The sequence below is a fragment of the Eptatretus burgeri genome, chromosome 1 (assembly GCF_056783735.1).
Source record: "Eptatretus burgeri isolate ZD-2024b chromosome 1, Ebu_testis_v1, whole genome shotgun sequence".
Classification (NCBI taxonomy): domain Eukaryota; kingdom Metazoa; phylum Chordata; class Myxini; order Myxiniformes; family Myxinidae; genus Eptatretus; species Eptatretus burgeri.
In genome coordinates, this window is record NC_140961.1 from 53,328,059 (window position 1) to 53,350,232 (window position 22,174).

The 22,174-nt window shown below is 43.8% G+C and overlaps 1 protein-coding gene across 7 annotated transcripts in view; it reads right to left on the bottom strand.

Annotated features, from left to right (window-relative positions):
• Positions 1–22,174, bottom strand: part of LOC147034498 (myocardin-related transcription factor B-like) — a 195,479-nt gene that overhangs the window by 61,483 nt on the left and 111,822 nt on the right. For 5 of the 7 annotated variants that reach the window (XR_015058994.1, XM_085884262.1, XM_085884235.1 and 2 more), the window contains 4 exons: positions 19,648–19,713; positions 2,550–2,605; positions 2,006–2,081; positions 678–839 (listed from right to left, as the gene is read on the bottom strand). Coding sequence is in view for 6 of the 7 variants with exons in the window: in XM_085884262.1 (XP_085740388.1) it covers positions 678–839; positions 2,006–2,081; positions 2,550–2,605; positions 19,648–19,713 (360 nt within the window). In the remaining variant the exon portion in view is untranslated. Of the gene's footprint in view, positions 1–677; positions 840–2,005; positions 2,082–2,549; positions 2,606–19,647; positions 19,714–20,394; positions 20,455–20,613; positions 20,629–22,174 lie in introns of those variants that run through there. The other 2 variants (XM_085884271.1, XM_085884243.1) reach the window with 2 other exon arrangements.

Consider the following 22,174-nt stretch of genomic DNA (forward strand, 5'->3'; position numbering starts at 1 on the left):
ACACTGCGCTGCCATGGCTGGCACAAACTGGCCAGAGAGATCATAATCGGCCTTTGTGCTTCTGCGATGGGAAGTCCTCACCTAGCTCTGCCTACAAGAGGTTTTTACATGTACACAACTGATGTCTACCCTGTCTATAAATTACATATGCTGCTTCCTCAGCATCACGTGCAACAAACGACTTACTCTGACAGATCCCTGTTACATGGGAATCTAACTGACGTGAAACAAAGGTTCCATACCACACTTGGGTCACATTCTAGCTATGAAACCCTACACCTTCCAGGTAACACTATCAAAGACATAATGGCACGATTATGAATTATTTCAATACAAATATACGTCATCACTGTTCAATAAATATATTTAAGACAAACAATTTACGAGGCATAACTTTAAAATAATATAAACAAAAGCAATATGATTATAAAACAAAACGAGAAAGCATCTCAAAATGCAAAGCCCACCTGCGTCCGTTTTGTACTCAAACTAAACTGGATGAGTGAATAAGACGCGCTAATCAGGACAAATCATATATCAAAGCCAATTTTAAAATTCAGGCAAAATAAGCAATGAGAAGGGTGAGTACACAAGCAACCAAATAGCAACATTCTGAATACTGATTTTTTTTCTCTCTCTCAAGTCCCCATCAATCCACTCAAATCTCTTTACCACACCTTTCATAGCCTCCTTGAGTGTAGAATCTACTGGTAGGATGTTCTTCTCAACCAGTTCCATGGGTCCTGGCCGTTGTGCAATCTTTTCATTGAGGTCATCAGCTAATCGTGCCCGTTTCAACTTAAGTTGCCTGGCTTGTAATGATGGCTCCACAGATGTGTCTGAATAACGAAGGCAGCAAATTAAGGTAGAAAAAAAATAAAGGTTTAAATGATGGTGCAAAATTTAATTTAGAACAGAATCGTTATTGGCTTCTCTTAAGGCAAAAGCAGAAGCACAATAACCAAACAGACAGACAGACAAACAAATGGATCCAAATGCAATACCCTTTCCTTCGGCGAAGGTAATTACTGAGTATATAGTCAGCAACTAAAGATTAGCAAAGCCCTGCTCTGTGCTGAACACTCTCTCTCAACGTCTGCTGTGGATTAAAGACAATTTAACAATTAATTACTTCAAAACAAGACAAGGTTCAAAACCTGTAGCTGCCAGTTTTTAGAAAAGCAATATTGGAGAGAGTGACAGGTCATGTGTTTATGTATTATTGGGTTTAAATAATCTCCAAGTTTATTGCTACTTTGTAGGAATAGTCACTGCATATAAATGTCAGGTTAGTCAATGAATATATATTTGCTGCGACAAGGGTTGACATATGAAACGTCGGCTTCTCGTCACTTCCCACGGCGGACAGCATACCTCGATCAATGTCCTGTTGATTTTAGCCATTATTAAATTAATATATTGTTGAACAAAAAGTAACATTACATCAGTTATATTTCACCATACATTTCTGTCTTCCTCACCGTCGTGTTTTCTGCTAGGTTATCAATCAGAATTTATAAATGGGTTTGGGCTTGAGACAGGAATCTGGATGAGGACGAGATCATAAATCAATTTGGTTCATCAATCAACCCCACTATCGACATTACACAGGCTTGCATATTATACAGTAACTTATCATTGAGCAGACTTGACAATCCATAAATCATCTCAAGAGTAACCCAAAATAAATCCAGCGAGCACAACACCCATCATGTGCTTTAACGTGGGAAAGAGACATGCTGTAACTAACTAGTTCCACAAAGGAGATACTTGCTCTCCCATGAGCATGGGTCTTTCAGAAAAAAGAAAAAGGGAAGTGGTGTCATATTTTCATCAGCCCTTAGTTAGTTTACTGCTGTAAGATTTGGGACAGGAATGGATTTCAACTTGCAAGTGGTTAACGGCTGGTACTGAAAAACTGGCCACCTGTCTCAGTAATGAAAACCATCTCAATATCATTACCACCTGTTTACAAGTAAATCTAAAGCACAGCAGGATAGCTTACCCTCCAAGATGTGCATTTTCACCAGTTCCGAACGTTCTGGCCTGCTCCGGATTTTATGTTTCAAGTAATCCTCCGTCTACAAGGAAAAACAATATACCAGTTAGGCCACACACACCACACATGCTTCATCATTTACAGATTTACCCCGACTTCTTGTTCCTAATAAATAGACAACAGCAAGCTTCAAACTACAAAAAAGAAGTATCGAATGTTATTTGAGAGCTTGATGAAATGAATGTTATTTGAGAGTACATCATGAAGCTTGATGAAATGAAGTCAAAATCTACATGAACATGCCCATTCTGTTTGTTAAAGAGGGGATTAAACCTCACCGTACTGAAAAGTCAATGGTTAGAAAAGAAGCAAAGGAAGTACAAGAGAAGACAAGGCAGTACTGTTTTCGAGAAATGAGTTATTCACGAGAAACTCAGGTGTGTAGACATTACGCTATAATACAGATATATCCATTCCGGCTTATGTTAAGCAAAACATTATGTGCGCCTGTGACATTGTTGTGCATGTGCCAAGTCGATATGCATCATACCCTTGCTCTCTCCAAGCTTTTTCGCTGTTCATAGAATGCAGCAGGACTCTTCAAGGCTAAAAGAGAGGAGAAGAAGACAAAAAAAAAATCAATGTATGAAAAAAAAAAAATCAAATGGTTATGGATTTATTTTATTTCCTTCAATAATCCAGAATGAGGGCTAAACTTTAAGGACAAATGGCCCGTTAGACGTAGCCAAGGTCAGGACTCATGATGCTGGAATACCATGTGGATTTGCCTATTATCGACAAATATTGGCGCATGGCGCATGGACCATCGATGGTCAGTGAAGACATTCCTCAATGTTGAGAATGAGTTTTCACACATGGCAGTGGACGCACCAAGTGTTAGTCCAAGTCTCATAGCAGTCACTACACTTGGCATGGCTTCCAGCGTTTTGTGGTATGTTGAGAGGAGTTTTTGTGTTGTCAATCTCTCGTTTGGCTGCTTTTCTGTCTGTGTGCGAATAAACTGCTTTGCAACCACACACTCTGTTTCACTGATGGTTGACTTTGTTAATGTCATGATGTGCTGGAGCAAGTGGGGATCCAAAAACGTGCCATTTTCGGGATTCAAGGCAGCGAGTGAACGGGCAAGTTGTGTGTTGCGCTAAACTGAAGCGCTGAGCGATCTCTCCAAGCACAGTGTCAATTGCGTTGTAAAAAACCCTCTGCAGTTCCGTCTTGTCATTGTCGTTGTTTTGTCCTGTCGTCTCCAAAACTACAAACTGTTCCAAGTTCTTATGCATTGTGCGTGTCCGTTTTGGTGGTGCAGGTGTAGAAGTGCGAGCATCGTTGGCCTTGTTCCACAGATCAGTGAACTCATCCTCAGAGCGGAGTTTCTTCACGCACTCTGAAGCACTCGCCACCAGTTACAACCCCGTTAGCAAGTCCATGTCCTCTGCCTGCAAGAGTCTGTTAGGGCCATCTAACAACATCAGCAGTTTTTGTACAAAGATAGCAATGAACATGAAGGCAGGCCCAGAGACTTCCCGCAAAAGCACAATAGCCTCCATCCTCATCTCTTCACCGTAGGCGCGCTCTGCATCAATCTCCGACAGTAAGGATGTGATATCCTTTAAAGATCCTATGATCACAGACACGGTGGCTAAATGTCCCGTCCACCTTTGATCAAGAAGTCGTTTTAACCGCTCACCTTTATACTGTGCAGCAACAGTGGGCTTTCTGAAGAATTTGTACAGGCAACAACAAACCTCGAGGAAATCAGTGACAGCTTTCTCTGCTGCCAGTGCGTGGATAACTACCAGATGGAGTTGGTGATTTAAGCAGTGCACATAGGGGATTTCTCTTTCCAATATCTCTTGCAACAACTTTTGCACCCCACCGTGCTTCCCAGCCATTACCGAAGCCCCGTCGTACACCTGACTTAATATTTTTGATGCGTCAAGTCCTGTTTTTGTCAGCTCTGCAATTATTAGGTCTGTCAATGTTTTTGCATCACCAGCGTCGGCAGTAGCTATTGTGAGTAGACACTCTGTTGCTTCATTTGATGCCAATACAAAGCGAATGATGATTGATATGTTCTCACATTCAGTGGGGTCCCTCGTCCCATCCACCTTGATGGTAAACCACGATGTGCCTACTTCTTCCACGATGGCATCCGTCACAACATTACTCAATGTGCAGATCAGTTCATTCTGCATTTCTGGACTATTATAGCTTGCATTTCGTGGGATATGCTTTATTATTTCGGCTAGCTCGGTGTCTTTTTTGAGTGTGTAGTTTAAAAGCGAGAGGAAGAGCCCACTGTGCCCGTCTGACATATCTTCAAAATTATCAAGGCTCCCTCTAAAAGGTATCTGATTTTCGGCGAGAAATCCCACAACATCTATAAAAGCAGACACGTAGTACCGGTTTCTATTTAGCTGGTCAGCATTGAGGAGTGTGGAAATCTCCTTACCACAATCGATGCGCCTCTCATTCTCCTTCCATCTCAAAACACAAGATAAATGTTTCTTTGAAGTTGCGTGTTTGTGAAACCCCCTGCCTTTCTCAACGGCATGTCTCCAATTCCGGTAGCCTCGCACTGTGAAAGTAGAGTCCACTGGACCACATGCGGTGGTAAACTTCCTACATGGATAGCGGAATGCTGCATCTGTCTGAACACTGTATTCCAGCCATTCATTAGTCTGGTACCACGAGGACACAAACGAGCGACTCTTGTTCTGCAACAGATGGCCAGGGTACCGCTGTAGAACAACTTGATTCGGTCTCTCACTTAAAAGATCATCGGGAAGCGGTTTGACAGTCACACCCGATCCTGAGGCCGCCGCCGAGCGTGGAAACTCGGCTGTCTGCGCTGGGGCTCCAGCCGCAGGGCTGACGTTGCTGGCTTGGCCAGGTTGGCCAGCTTCTGTCGGTATTTCATCGACATGATCGTCTTTTCCTCCTCCTCCTCCAACTCCTCCCACAACATGTCTTTCATCATCTTCTTCATTTTCGTCGCTTGCATTTTTTCCTTTTCTGAGCCATTTTCGTATATCCATCATCCACGTCTTTTTCTCCTGCTGCGAGCTGGTGCTCTGTGATTCGTCCCTCGTGACTCACGTCACTAATCTCGCGACTCGCGACATTTGACGGTTGACGGTTTTATTTATTAAATGATGCATCCATCAAAAACAGGTTTTATCTGCATCATTTCAAATGTAAGCACGATTGCAAACACACATATTTTTAATTTTTATGATAAAATTACTTTTGTAAGATGGAGGGTTGACGGGTTGTGAAGGTCACGTGGTGCACGTGCACTTCATCTTTAATAATGTAAATTTATGTCTTTTCCTAAATCATATTATCATATTATGACTATATTACATTTATACCTAACTTACAACCAATCAGGTAACCTGCTTAATAGGGCCTCCATATCGAAGACGCCGATTGGCTATTCCTTAACACTAAATGAATCACGATATATATATATATATATATATATATATATATATATATATATATATATATATATATATATATATATATATATATATAAAACCACCCACAACATCGACATTCAACACGAGGTCTTGGATGCTGGCGTTGGTGCTTGTGTTATTATCTTTTATCTTGTGGTCTTGGACTGTATTGTCTTGCCAATTGCTTTTGGAGATGCGCTGGGAAGCGCACACTTATCTCTTGACTGTTATTCAAAGAAGGATATTATTAAAAAACAGTTTATCCAAGAAGGCCTCATTATTCACCACGTTGAACATCTGGAATAAGGGTTTTAGTTCACACAGGTGAACTCTTAAACAGCAAGTTCACAGTGGGCGCTCGTCTTTAAACACCAAGTTGTTCACAGGGTGCAACAGGGCATAAATGGGAGGCGTACAAGTGGGGGGGCATTGCACCCAAATGCCCCCCCCTAGCGACGGGCCTGGAACTGAAGAAGCAGAGGAAGACAAAATATGAGATCGAGATGAAATTGAAAATTCACACGAGTGCAATGACCTCAAATCGCAGGGAATTGAAAAGAATGGACTTTTTTGAGGGAGTGGCTCTGAAAGTCTAGTCAAGTCATCTTGTTTCTCAACTACTTGTTTGAGCATGTAAAGAAAATAATTTTAAAAAGAACAAGAAAAAGTGCAATCAGAGACTGGCAGACCCTCGCCAGGACTTGTTTTGTGTGGTGTTTGTGTAGTTTTGTGTGGTGTATTTTGTGTGTTATGTAATAAGAGACATAATTAGAACTGCCACTTTATAACTGCTGGCAGTGATGACCGGGTACCAAGACGTCCCGCTTTGATTGGACACCTGACCCTGACCCATGACATTTTTCATTTTTCAAATCAATTCAGAATGGGATTAAAATAAATTCAATTCAAATCAAATGGAAAACCAAATCGGTACAGTCCTGCATTGGAGTAATCAAAAGAAACACGAACAAGCAAAAAGCAAAGATGAAGTCATCAGGAGGAACCTGGATAGGATTCACATTTCAGCTGATACTCCTCCACTCTCAAACACATCCAGGCACAGCCAAGTGAGCCATATTCAAAAAAATAAAATAATAATCAAAAATAACCCAGATCAATATCAATTTCAATTTTTTCCTTGGTGCGGTTTCAGATACAGAGGTCCAAAGTTTTTCCAACATGGCTGCCACACCACGTGACCTATGACGTCATAATTACCATTGAAACATTCGACACGAGTAGTCGCACCTCTGGTGAAAATTTTGTCTCAATCCGACAAGCGGTTGCGGAGAAAAACACGAAAGTTCTGTGTAGACAAACAAATAAGCAAAAACAGACAAACAAACAAACGGACCCAAATGCATTAACCTCTCCTTCGACGAGGGTAACAATATAACATTTCAGCAAAAACAAAACAATTTTATAACATAAATCAATGGCAATGTTTGACCAAAAGTTTTGGGATGGCACATTCAAATGTGAAATTTACTGCAGCAACCCTGGTTCATTGCTTCCCCATGCCACAAAGCAGCATGTTCTTTATAAATGGATAAGGCAGGTATATAAACTCAGTTGTAATCAAGGTACATTACACAAACACAGTCAGGAGCCAGCAGGCAGTGAATGGGAAGTGTTCCTTTCAGACTTCGTTTTGAACCGCTGACCTTCCTCTCCCAGTTGACTACTCGGCCCTTGAGGCTGTGAGATAGTGAGGAAACACTGCGAGCAGTCATTGATTTTTTTGCTTGCCTTTTGAGAAAAATGTCAAAGAAGAGAAAGCTGAAAAGTTTGGATATTTTGGACAAAATCCAAAACGTCACATTCGCCAACAAGAATCGAAACCTCAAACAAGACAGTATTGCCCATTTTCTGAAATTTGATCCCAATCAGTCAACTCTCTCCAAATCCTGTCGAAACGAGTTGAAACGTGAAAGATTTGAGGAATGCAAAATTGCAGCGACAAGAAGTCTGGAAATGCCAATTAAGCTTTGCTCAGACAGTCGACTCAAACCAGCATTTACAAACATGGTCATCATTGGCAACATTCTGAGAGAAGAAGTAAAATATTGTGCAATCAAATCAGACCATGAAGGCTTGGCTACAAATTTTCCTCCAAGGTCATTTTCCATTTTGAAAAACCCACAGTACGTCTGATAATAGCCGATGAAATAGGAGAATAGGTTATGCCTGATAATAGGTTGGTGGCCACTCTGCATTACAAGGCCTCTTTCACTGTCTTGCTCTTTCACCATCTGCCCTCTTTTGGCTCTGTCCCTCCCAGGTTTCTGCAGGGCACACATGGTCTGCCAGTAACCCTCTTCTTGTTAAACTCCCAAAATTCATGCTCACTGCTCACCTCCACTCATCCATTCCTCTTTTCTCTCACCTGTGAAACCAACTTCCACAGGCTGTTCAGTCCCATTCCTCCATCCAGGGCTTCAGGAGAGCTGTTCATCGCTACCTCAGGGTATCCACCATCCATACTCAAGATATCTTCGACCTCAAATGACCCATTCCCAAGAACTCCCTTTTCCAGGTTATTGAGATTTTTTTCTCTCGTCTCTCACCTCTTTTCATTTGCAAGTTGTCGGTTGGTTTGTTTGTTTTCTGTTTCATCCCCACTTTCCTCTTCCTCTTATTCCTGCAGTTTCATTCAGCTTGTGTGCAGCTTGTTCACCCCATGTGTCCTTCTCCCCCTCCCCTTGACCTCCATCTCACATTACTTCTACTCTGCTGTTGGAGTTTCCCTCTTTCCAGTTCACTTTAATTCTGCTCTAGTTCTTCCGCAACTACATTAACCTCAATCACATATACAAAAATAAAATAAAAGAGGCAATACACCTGGGCGGTCACCTGGATAAGAAAAACAGGGAACCACTGGTAAGCGTGGATAACCCACAAAATATTTAACAGAGAAGAAAGTAAATACCTATGGATTTTTTTTTAATGCAGTGTGAACAAACTTTGGTACATCAAGGGTGATGAAGGTTGTGGTCAAGTTTCGTCGGAATGTGTGTGGAAGTTCAAAGAAGAGAGCAAATACGTATTTTGGGGAGAAACCCCCCATAGACTCCCTTCGGGCCCAATTGGTTTTAATGCCATGAACAAAGTTTGGTACACACTGGGTGATGAAGATTGTGCTGAATTTTCATTGAAGTTCCATGTGTAGTTTCAGAGAAGAAGTTGAAAGTGTTTGTGGATGGACGGACGGACAGACTGACGATACACCATATCCTAATAAGCTCCCCGGAACTACGTTCCAGGTGAGCCAGTAAGTAATTGGTGTTCAGTGCTGAAAAATCAGAATCCCTGTTTTCAAATCAGTCAGGATGACCAACCAGAAACTACTGCTTCTTAGGATTGGTAATTCGAAAAACTGCGCCGATTCATAAATGATGAAGTTTTGGTCACTTACAAAAAAAAAACGCCATACCAAAGCCTGGATGATGTCAGAAAATTTGGAAGAATGGATTCAGAATTGGACTTTAAAATAAAGCATAAATTATAGGGTGAATGATGGAGTCCGTCCTAAAAAACGAACCTGCACACCCCAAAGTCACGAATGGTATTAATGTCAAACTCATCCAGCCTCCTCCATACATAACAGCTAAAATGTGTGTATGATAACAGGTAAAACGTATCTACAAAAACCTATCATCCAAAAGCATATCATTGCCTTAGTCTCAAACTCAGGATTAAATCATCTGCTGAGTCACTGAAAATGGGGGAGGGGAGAGGGGGGGTTGGAAGACTGTTTGTCACCACAAGTCGGAACTACTTCAAGCACTGTGGCCTTACACACCAAGAAATGCCCAAACCTGGACGAGACGCTACTGAAGGGGAATATACTGTCATTCAAAATATTTTTGAGAGAATGGAAGAAGGGTTTTACATTCCCTGTAATTTTTATTGACCGTGTAGGTGCAGATGATGACCGCTGCTGAGGATATTGTGCTCGGCATTTTTCCTCTCCAAGAGCAAATGGACAGAGCACCAAAGAAGGAATAAAGTGAGCTGGCTCCAGAAAGGAGGCCAGAGAAAGCTGATCTAAAACTAGGCTGCTTCATAGATTACAATGACAGGTTTTCTGAGGCTACAGAGAAACTCCTCACCGATTTCGAGGAAGCTTGTGAAAATTTCACCCAACTGATCAAGCAGCGAAGGTGCCATTATCGCAAAAACTATCTATCAGAACGACAGCCACTTATGTAACGCAGATCAGATGGTCCTTGTGCCTTGCTTGTATTTCCCTGTGATCAGCAGGTTTTTTTTAAGGTCAAGGGTCATGGAAGAACGAAAACGGAAGTGGACACCTGGAGGACACATGACAGAGGGACACCTGGAGGAAGCTTGTGGTGAGAAGAAGAGTAAGGGGAGGGAAGGAGGACAAAGGGGAATAACAAGCCGAATGCAAGTTCAAACACAGCAAGAAGGGGTCTGAAAGAAGAGGAAAGGAGAAACGGAGATGAAACAGGATTCGAATAAATAAACCGAAAGATGTGTGGAGGGAGTGGGGGGGGGACACAATAACCTGGAAAGGAAGGGGTGTGCATGCTTGTTGAGGGTTATTGATGGTAGAAAGGATAATGGGTATTGATGAGGATGACCTGAAGAAGAGGGGAACAGCTATCGTAATGCCTGGAAGGGAAGGCTGATATTGAAAAGACTGAGGAAATTGGCTCCATCGGCAAATGAGTGGAAGTAAGCAATGAACCTGCATTTTGAGAGTTCCATCAGAAGTGGGCTCTGGCAGAATGCGTGTACCCTGGAGACACCAGAGGGGAGACGCGTACGTGCCCGGGCGAAACCTGGGGAGGACAGAGCATGGAAAGGGTAGAGGGTGCAAGAGCAGAAAGGAGGCGGTAGAAGACAGAGACCACTGACCTGTCTGTGAAGTGGGAGTAACAGAGATTCAACTTCATTGAGGGAGATTTCAATGATTTTGAGGGACTTGGTCTCCACTGCATTAAGAAGTGAAAAGGTGTGAGGCAGCGTTCCGATCCCCAAAAAGAGAAGAGAACTCACATTCACCTTTCTCTCCTCTCACCCGAAGATTTCCATCGGGGCTCCCCCCCTAATATGCCCCTGGAGGTGGTGCACTTGTGCAGTCACGTCATACATTTACCCATAATTACAGTGCCATCACATTCAGTCCACATGGGCTGTGACAGTGCTATAATTAGGGTAAATACAGGCAGTGACCACATCAACGACAGCCACACATCACTTTACCTTGGTAAACTTTTTGCAATTTTTTTATTGCATTACAACTACAGGCTGGGGCAATTTTTCAGTGTTATTCCAAGATAAAGTTTACTGACTATGAGGCAGCAAGCAGTAATGAGGAATGAATCGCAACACAAGTTAACGTTGATTCAAGATTCTCACCTGTCAATGAATATAATATACGTACTGGCACCAACTCCCAAAAGTCCTCCTGTTGGTGTTTTTTCCCCCCTCACTTCAAATTATTCCACGAAATGGCAAGGAAGAGATTGATTCCGCTGAACTAGATAAGATAGTAGGCAATAAATTAGTTTCTGAATAAAGCCATACAACTCTGACCGATCACTTCAAGTTCAGAAAACGTTACGTTCATGTGGACCTTCATGGGATAAAATACAGTTGATTTGAGTTTAAAAGCCACTTGGCTAGCTTGAGCCAATTTTGAGTTTGCTTCTGAGGAAAAAAAGGCTGAAACACAACTACAAGAATAATGCCAGTTTTGTACTGCAGCAATTGTTTCTAATCCCTTTAGGAGTGGTGTTGGACTTTGAACGTGGCCAAAGATGAAAGACAGGTGCTTCAGAAAGCTTATGTTTACCTTTGTTGACTGTGTTGGGGGCGGGTCTTAATAATTATTTTCCGGCCCACCCCTACCTACATTCTACCTACTCTGTGATATATGCCATTATATGCAATGGCCAATCCTGAGACTACCAACCTCTAAGCAAGCCTGCACACTTAACAACCAAAAAGTGAGAATATCTCCAGATTTAGCAGCAAATAGGCTGTGTTTGTAACTATAAACACACTTCCCTCAGTCAATACCATTGCGAAAGATGCATATTGGTACACCATTGGACTTTATATCCGGCTCCAATGTACCACTGTCTTAAAAGCTATTGCAGGTAAAATCACTTCAATGTTGTGCAAACAACCCCAAGGCAGTGTTCTGGGCACAGTCCTATTCCTAATCCTAATCTTCATCAACGATCTTTCTGACTGGGAAATCCCCTTTATCTATTTGCTGCTGACTCAACCCTCTGCCATAATATTCCTCATCCTTCAGACAGGCAGGCTGCAGCCTCTTCCCTCTCTTCAGGCCTTGAAATATATATATATATATATATATATATATATATATATATATATATATATATATATATATATATATATATATATATATATACACACAGTAGACTAGGCGCAAGTCGTCACCATTGGGACCGAGAAAAAAGTGACGACTTAGAAATGTGACGACTTGCGCGTATGCGAACATTCATGATGACTGTGGGGAGGATGAAGTCGCGCGTGGCCTGGACACGTATGTGTGAGAGCCGGCTATTGCACCAAAAGGAAAACACAATCCTCGGGGCATAGGTGGGGGTTCATTGGTGAGTTGGAAAGTGATCAAGCAAAGATGGAATTCATGAATCAGTTTATCAAAAGTAAAGATAATGAACAACTGTAAGACAACTCATATACCATCGGTGATGGTATGGTGACAAATTACATGACACACAGTCATCGTGGTGATGATTACCACTCAATGCCAATGTGTAAGTGAGTGCGGAATGTACAAAACAAGCCAATATAAAACCATAATTGCACTTCAACACGAAGCTCGATTGATCCTTTACTCCTTCGCGAAGTAATCCGTTATGTTTGACTGCCTCAAACTCTTGGGCATCTGGTGCATGAGAAAGGACTCAAACCAGTCATTGTATTCCATGATGTTGTCTGGGCAATCCTCCACCAAAAGACAGTATCAGCACATCACATCCAGACAGTATCGGCGAATCCACGCTGCCTGATTCACCGCACCTCTTGACCTTGCCGATTCTCCACCTCACTTTGAACCTGTCTATCCAGTGCATCGGCAAGGTCTCGGCATCATCATGCCCGAGGTCCGCAGCAAATTTAGGTGCCTTCAGCAGCAACATTTCACCGTCAAACCGAATATTTGGCTGAGCCGACATTTGCCGAAACCAGATGATGAGCGAGTCATCGACATCTTCAAAGGACACACATTTCACGCGTTTCACACTTACCACCGGCCTAGCGATCTTCTCCACTTGTCCAAATACCTTGCCCTTATTCTTCAAGATATCGTTCAATGTCTGCCGTTTGATGTCCAACTTCTCAGCTGTGGCTGTTTTCTTCATCAGTGGGTTTGCCTCGCAAAACTGGATAATGTCGTATTTTTATTGGGAGGTTTTAGTTGTAAGCTTACGCTTAATCGCCATTGTCCTGCCTGCAGTGCGATCAACGTGTGTACGCAGTTATAAATAGCCTATCACTGACGGTGTAAACCAATGAGCGAGCATCACAATTCCATGAAATCGGGCTTCTCACGAGGCAGCAGTTCCGTGTGACGAGTTAGGAGTGGTAATTTACTTGAGTTTCCATTACGCGGGAACGGACAACATCTGACGACTTAGACTTAGACGAAGTGACGACTTAGAGATGACGACTTACAGAGGGATGACCCTTTATTCAAAGGGATTTAACATGAGATAAATTCGGGACTTTTTGACGCTGCCGACTTAGGCGAAGTGACGAGTTACACGCTGCCGACTTACGCCTCGTCTACTGTGTATATATATATATATATATATATATATATATATATATATATATATATATATATATATATATATATATATATATATATATATATTGTTGTGGTTACCAAATTCGCAAACCACCATTCAGGTCCCTTAGGTGAGGTATCTCGGTAAGTACATGTGTAATTAGGCCCAAACCCGTTGTTTAGTGGGAATACATGTCATTTATGCGTGCTGCGACTCTTCAGGATAGCCGTTTTTCTTTTGCTATCTTTATTTTGGACCAACCGCCATGATTACCACCACAACCACAACATCAACCACCAACCACAACGCCGCTTCACCACAACCGCCACGAGCTTCACGTCACACCTCGCAACCGTCGCATCGCCACCGTTCTTGCGCCGCTTGTGGGTACCGGTGTTGGACTCGTGCAGGGCGCGCGCCGAGCGGCGTGTACAAAATCACGGATTTTGTGCTTCAAAAACGGATCAAAAACGACACACGCCCACTTTTTGCCGTCCAATCGGTGAGCGAGGGGCGATTTGGCCCCGCCCCCAGGGCGTTGGAGGGCGATCGATATATGCAAATTTATGGATCAAAAAGCATTCACGCCCACTTTTTCTCGGGCCAATGGGGAGCGAGGTGAAAGGTCGAAGGGAGGGGGTCAAAGGCGAAGCCACGGGGCTTATATAAGCGACCGTGTTCGTCAGAAACAAGAGAACAGAGAGTTAAGACTTCGCGGGCGGTGGAGTTGGCAAGAAGGAGCTGGTCGTCGTGTGCGTTGGAGTCGGAGCGGAGGGGACGGAGCTGTGGAGAGGCGGCGAGGGCAGACGAGGGGGTGCTCGCGTCGTGCAGGGAGCTGCACCCCAGGGAGGCCGACAGCGCGACCTGGCCGAGGTGGAGACGCTCGTCGCGGGACTCGAGGCAGAGTAGGAATCCTCTATACCCCGAGCATCAGCAACCCCCTCCTGTTTCCCCCCGCGCTGAGATAGTGCGACCAAGGGGCCCCCTTTCCCACCCCCTACCAGACACTGCCCGCGAGGCCCGCGGAGTTGAGGCACCATCGCCGCTCCGCGTCTCATCACCAGACGGGTAGGCCCGACCCGGTCTCGGCCTCAGGCCCGCCTCATCCTTGAGGGTTCTCTATTCTTTTCCTTGGTTTTGGGTATGTGTTGTCGGCGCCGTCTGTGAAGTAAAATTGTATAAGTGTTGCCGTGTGCTCGTGTAATCGGTATTAGATCTGCATTGTCGCATTTGCTTTTTGTGTAAATTGCATTGTGTTTTTTTCTTTTCTGTGTGCTTTTGGTGGAATTGTATATGTGCGCTTTCCGTTCATCGCGAATAAATGTGCTTTGTGTTGAACTGTTTCCCGCTTCGCTTCGTCATTTCCTTCATTGAATCCTCATCTTGCTTCACGTAAAGGGTTGGTAGTGGGCTGAATACGCCCGATAATTAATCGAACCGTCGAGGTCGACGATAACACCGCTCGGTTATCCCGATAGTACGGAACGGGTCGCTTAAGTGGCCCGTGTCCGAAGTCGACCTGCGGCGAGGTGCGATCGCCCGGTCTACCCTCCGCGTGGGTACTTAGGTAGGTCGAATTTGGCGAGCAACCCTATCCCACGCGGGGGCTGATTGGCTCGATCGCGGTGAGACCGAAAGGTCCACCCGTGACTGGTTCCCGGCGTTAGTCCGAGAGGGTCACGACTGGATTGTCCGTCCGGTGGGCGACGTGCCGCGATTCGAGTTACGTGGCCGTCAGCACGCCGGCGGGCGCGAATCCGCAACAATATATATCACAAGATGGTCAAGCACTTGGAATATGTCTGAATCCTGACATTTTCATTATCTCTCTCCAAAAGGACAGTCTTGTAAATCCCCCTGACCCCCCCTCCGCGTCGACTTTCTTTACAACCCTCTTGAGCAAGTTCAGTCACTCTAACTCCTGGGTTTCACCATCAGCCATGATCTTTCTTGGGCAAATCACATTTCAAAATTGGCCTCCAAAGCCAGTCACCGACTGGGCATTCTCTGTCATACCAAGTCCTTCCTTGGCACACCTGAACTTCTATCCACCTGTAAGCTCTTCATCCACAGCTTGATGGAGTACTGCTCTCCCCTCTGGACTGGCTCCCCTGCCTCACACATTGCTCAGCTTGATGCCATGGACACCAAGGCCTTCAAGATTATTGGAATCAACTGCAATGAAGGGCCAATCACTTTCCCATCGCTGACACCTTGCTTTGTCCCACCTCTCCTCCCCCCGGATTTCTGCAGATCCACCATAAATCCCTTTCTGCTGGAACTCTAAAATCCAGAATAACTGCTCACCTCCATCCATTCATTCGTTCCTCTTGTAGAATCAACTTCCACATTCTCTTCAATCTCATTCTTCCATCCAGCTCTTCAAGACAAATGTTCACCACCATCTCAGATCATCCCCAATCTTAAACCATATTTTCTACCCCATTAACCCTTCGCCCCTTACCCCCACTCCAAGCCCACCTCCATCACAATTTCTAGTTATTCCTTCATGAAAGTTTCATTCTGTAAGCTTATCCATCTTGTCCACCCCATATGTTCTTTCCTGCCCCTCTTTCCTCCCCACATCCATCGCTTGTAAAAGTCCCCCCTCTGTTTTGTCCTCTCTCTCTCTCGCTCTCTGGTGTTCGTGTTTTCCCCCTCTCTGTACTGCTCCTCTTGTTCTGGTTGCATTCTGATTCCTTCAGTGTTCTAGCTCTTCCACGAGCCTCAACTCTATTTAAAAAAAAAAAAAATGACTCACCCAGGAAGAGTATATTTAGCCATCACATCACAGCAAATTATTTCCTTGACAATAACCATATTCCTTTCTTACCCTTGTATAAATATCCAATATACAATGTTTAGTTGAGAAAAGGAAGTGTTGTACTCACTTCAAAGATACGACTGGATGTTTGATGTCCCAAAATTGGGGAAAACGTTACTGTAATTGGAAAAGGGTCCACTGGAAAGGATGCCATACTTCACAATGCAACTACCCTGTTCAATCAATTTTAATCATCACATTCCAGCCCAAGTCAGAATGAATGAAGAATAAGACAATTCAAATGCACATGAACAAGCTACCAGTGAGGGAACATATCATCTAAAATTCAACTTCATTCAAAAGGAAATGAGTCTTTTTCCAGCACCTCCACAAGACGCTCTACCATCACATGAAAGAATGTTCTGAAACAATCTGCCGAAACAAGTCTGCGTTCGTGACTCTATATTGGACCAGGATTCAATGACGAATTAGACCCATTCGACATGCTCAACTGTGTCTGCGGATGTCCTCCTACAGTTGGGCTACTTTTTTTAGGTTGGTGCCAGGATTTGCTCCCCGGTCACCATAAAACCCTTCAATCCGCAAAACACAAGAAAAACGCAATGAAAATTGAAAACCCACTCCGTGGGAGTACCTCCGATGCAACTGCCCTCCGCAGGGCAGCTCACCAGATGATGGGATTGGGGCAAAGCCTTCGGGACCCCCCACTCTTTGATGATAGGAAGAAAACCACGGGGTAACCTTCCGGGGTCAGAATTCGGTCGTGTGTGTGATGAATTGAAGGATGTGACGCGTGATCACATGTCGCGCGGCTCGCACACGGGACAGATAAAACCGAGATTCCGCGCGGTCGGTGGGATTGTCCCTGGGGCATTGTCATTTACGGCGGTGGTTCACTTGGTGCTCGTTGAATGGTAAGAATTGAGAGTATACCGGACTCCGTGCTAATTGCTGATTTATTTTGCGGTGATCGACTGCACGTGTATACCTTGCTGCACATGTATTCCCTGATGTGTCTGTAGAAGCGGCTTCAATCAAGTGAAATAAAGCCTACACTCCGAAGGTTTTTCCCTCGCATTCATTTCAGTGTGTGTTGGGGGTGTTGCTGAGATGTTGCCCACAAGACGACGGTCTCCTTGGGTTAACCTGAGGCAGTCCCTTTGGATGGGCATCTGGAATGTCCCATCACTAAGAGAGGATGATCATCTGTCTCTGTTATCTGAGCTCAAGCATTTGAACATCGGTATTGCAGCACTCTCTGAGGTTCGGAGACCGGATAGTGGCAAGATCATGGTGGGTGATAGCACCTACTATTGGTCTGGTCGCTCTGTTGATTACCATGCCCAAGGAGTTGCTGTAGCTGCATCCAATAAGCTGAATACAATGGTAATTGAGGTAACACCGGTCAACGAGCGTATGAGACTAAGGATTAGTCACTCCTTGGGTGTTGTTTCCCTTGTCTCCCTTGTCTCTGTGTATGCTCTGACTGACGCGAGTGATCTCATCATGAAGAACGCATTCAATGCCATGCTCAAGTCTGTTGTTGATCAGTGCCCCAGGTGAGATATTCTTCTAGTCTTGGGAGATTTCAATGCATCAACTGGAACAGATAGGGATGGTTGTGAGACATGTGTTTGTCCCAAGGGGTCTGGAACTGTGAACCAGAATAGCACCAAGTTCCTTAACTTTGCAAGAAGTCATGGACTTAGGGTGGCTGTTTCATGGTTTCAGTGCCCACAGGCTCATCGCTGGACTTGGCGTTCCAACACCAGTGGTATGGCAAAGGAGATTGACCATTTGTTCATTGAAGGTCGCTGGAGGATGATCCAGAACTGCAGGGTCTATCGGAGTGCTCAGTTCCTTAATACCGACCACAGGCTTGTTGTTACATCAATCTGAGAGAGACACTTGCTGAAGCACCAGTCCGGCAGTTTGTCATTGGAATTAAAATAGAAACCAAACTACACAGCCCCAAAAGCAAATGCATGACCTCTGCATAGTCCCGCTGGACACTAAAAAAATAACAGTGGACTCATCAAGTATCTGGAAGTAATCTGGAAAACAATCTAGTCAATGGGTCACATATCCACCTGATAAATCTAATCAATATCTATCCCATAAAAAGAGCCGTGCGTGTGTGCATGCGTGCGAGTTCCACCCATTGGTTGGACAGTTTGCCTGACTTCCCCCACAATTTCTGAACTACTGCCACTAATTTAGGAACCATTTAGAATTACTTTTTCTCTCAAGCAGCGCTATAACTAGAGGTTATAATGCAGGTTTGCTATTATTTCTGATTATTTTCTCTTAAAATTGAGACGGGTTTCTGTGAAGTTGGTGATAGTATGATTGAGGAGCAAAAAGCATTGCATATTTGACGTGGGAATGCCCATTTGCTTTTATGAGCCAGAGGCGAGTGAGAGTACAAACAGGACAGCTTTGGAAGCGGGGGGGGTGCAGTTTTGAGGACGTTCAGTGGGAGGAGGGGGTGTGGGGGGTTTGTAGGCCTGAGTGTGGGGAAGGGATCTTGCCATAGGTTGGGAGGGAAAAGTGAGAACTTGGGGTTGTGGGGAGGGGGGAGAGCAAAGATGGGGCATAGGTGGGAGGGGGAAACAGGCTTTTTGGTCAAATTGTCAGTATTGCATGTGTGAGTTTACTCAAGTGTGTAAATGCGCTAGTGTGTGTGCGCGTCACTGTCGATAGGGAAGGGATGGACGCAATCACCCTTTCGGTAATGTGATAGTTCCTGTTAAAAGAGGATCCGATTAAAAATTGTCAGTTTGATGCTTTGTGAACGCGTTGCATTATAATTGGCCTGCCCAGCTTCAGAACCTCATTGAAAATACACATTATATTTTTCTAACCTATCAAATCTAAAGCATGACTAAACAGATGACTGCAAGAAACTTGGACTTTCCATTCCCTTGGTCATTTATGGAAGGCGTTGCAAACAAAGCCAAAACAAATATGGTAGTGGCACTGGGTGCTCACAACTGTATACTACCAGACCAATATTAGCAAACACAATCACTATCCCAGGATTTCCATCTCCAGGGCAAAAGGTTATAATAATAACCACCCACAAGTATAGCACACAATCTCCAAAATATATTAGGCTGCAAATATTAAAGCATTTGCATCACCAAAAGTTGGAACGTTTCACCTGGGAATAACGAAGGTGACACCTAGTCACGCACACACACTCAAGGGGATTGTAACAGAGCTCGATGTCGAGCAGAATACAATACTTCTGGCAATGATTATAACAAACATAATTGGTTGAAATAAACCAAAAACAAATAAACGAAGATTCCTATGCAGGAAAAGATATTTAAGATATTTTCAAAGATTTTATTTAAATAAACACTTTTTAGCAAGTACATCTTCTGTGAAGTAAATAAATGGAAGGAATACTTGGCACTCAGTTTATCCATTCTCCATGAAACACTTGCCAAGATAGTAACTGGCCAGTAATATCAGCATAAACACCTCTAAGCAACCAGAGACATTAACATAAACATGCCTGAAGTATCAACATTTAGAGCACTCTGAGAAAAAACTTACGGGGCATGATGCCTTGGTCCACCAGTTGCTCTCTAGTACGCCTCTGTTGTAGCTTTAGCTGTAGCACTGTGAAAGGAGGAGGAAAGAGAATGTGTGTGAATAATAATCAAAGAATATCAAGGGGTATACAATTCAACTGAAATAAAATCATGATTTTTACAGGTGGTATAAAAAATTCCAGAAGTTTAGCACCGTTCTTCTTTTTCTTCTTGCGTATGATAGCTTAGCTGGCAGGTAGCTATCATTTTGTTGGAGCGCGACTATGCCGCTGATGCTGTGCCCTGATACCAGTACATTGGTTCTCATTTTGCCGACCTCGGAAGGATGACAGGCTGTCAATCCCACCTGGTGTTAATTCAGTGGAAAACGGGGCTTGAACTCAGGACCCTAAGATCCCAAGTGAGCCACCCGAACCACCAAGCCAACACCAGACTTTTAGCACCGTTGATGCAGTCTCATACACCACTTTATTTAACATGCCCAAGTACTGCCGAACGGAAGGGTTTTGGAAGTGGCAAAAAGGCGATTTGTGTTCTACAGTGTTCAAATATATAATTCAGTTAAAATAAACACTTTAAAGGCTGTTGGGAAAAAAAAAAACCTGGAAATTTACCACTGTAGATGCAGTGTCTTATACACCATCTTATTAAACACGTTACACTAGTTATTCAAGCCTGCTGTAAGTGTCCTGTAACCTTTTCAACCCTAGCGGCCATTTTATCAGCCGCTATTCAAACTTCCATATACCTGAGCGGCCGGATTTTTCTCCAGGGAGCCCAGGGTGGGGGAGCCGAAAGTCCAAGGAGCCTGGGGTGGGGGAGCCGAAAGTCGAAGTTGCTCAGGGTTCAAAAGGTTATCACGTCCTTAAAAACAGTAAGTTTCCTGTTTGGAATGATTTTCAATTTTGTTCGACTGCCAGGCAGACAGAGTTAAAAAAAAAACATAAAAATATATAAAGTATCTCACTCCTCTCTGCGTGTCGGAGTGGCGACCCGTCCAGGATTGTGCTTAATAGCCAAGGAAACTGCTTAGACAGCACCAATGCTCTGCACAGAGTATGGTCCCAATCTCCTCCTCCTCTCTGCTCATATATGCGATCGGGACAAATTCAGAGCCAAAGTACTGCTAAACTGCAGGTTCGTTTTCCGATTCATGCTCCGATCCGTGTTCATAACATTCCATTCAAGCGAAATAAAATGATTCCTTGATCATAGAGTGACATTTGCAGAAACACAAACAGACAAGAGACAGACAGAAGTGAACCAATTGCTTAATCTCGCTTTACGTGCGTGGGGCAAAAATATAATGGTGAATAGCCATCATGTATCCTTAGTTTTAAGGAACAAGCTAAGCACCTGTGGTCCAGTTCTTCCTTCACGTATTTCAAGCAGACATCTGTTGCAAGTCTTACCAGTTTGTGTTATCTTCAATCACTTGCAATGACTCACACCCATTTATAAAGGAGGGGTCTTCCCTCCCCCCCCCAACATTAACATTGTTCACCCCAGTCAGTGGACTTTTAACGGGACACGACAAGCTCATTTTCTTAAAATAGCATCCAAAAGATGATCATATTTAGATTTGCGAGCAAAACAAAAGGTTTAAATTTCCCAACATCATCAAAGGCTCACAATAAAGTACATACATAAATAGATAGAGTAAATGCAAATTAAAAGACAACATCAATGTGCCTGTGATGTGAGAGCAACAAACTTTGATCCTCGGTCTCATCCGTCACAGGAGATCCAAATAAGAGAGCTTTAGGTTCCACAGAATTCAGAAGAGACGTGTCACACAGTGATGCTGGGGCACCAGGCCATGGAGCAGAGCAGTAGTCCATTGAGCTGCTGATGAAATCTAGAATGTTGTCACAAGTTCAGTTTTGCCAAGGAAAGACTTGGCACGATGGAGGATGCCTAATCGGTGGCAGGCTTTGGAGGCCAACTTGGATTCCGTGATTTGCCCAAAAGAGATCAATCATGCTCATGGTGAGGCAAAATTGTTTGAGAGTGAACTTCAGCAAGGTGTTTGTTCATGAAAAAGTAAACAGGAGGGTTCGCCACATGTTTCTTTCAGAGAAAGAGTGAGTGCGCGATTTATTTATTTTTCGTGACAGGAGCGAGGCTCGTGGAAGAGCAAGGTGGAACTGACAGTGGGATAAATGTAAAGAGAATGAACGAATAAGACAAGAGGAAAGGGAGGAAGCACTGAAGATGGTTTGGGTTATGAAAGATTAATGGGGGTAATAAATATAATGAGACAACAGAATTGGGGATGACAACAGAATGATGGCAGTGCACTGCTTGCTTGAAGCCCAAGAGGGAAGAGTGAGACAAAACAACCTCTGGACGGTGGTTCCATATATGGAAGGAGCAAGGAATAAAAGAGTTGAGGTGTGCAGTCAGCATGGATGTTGTAAGTTTAACCAGGAAGGGGTTGCTGGAAGAGGTGTATTTTGGAGTAAATAGAGAGGGTTGGAGGACTGAGTGAACAGAGGGAGCAATCTTGGAGGAGATGGGATTAAAAA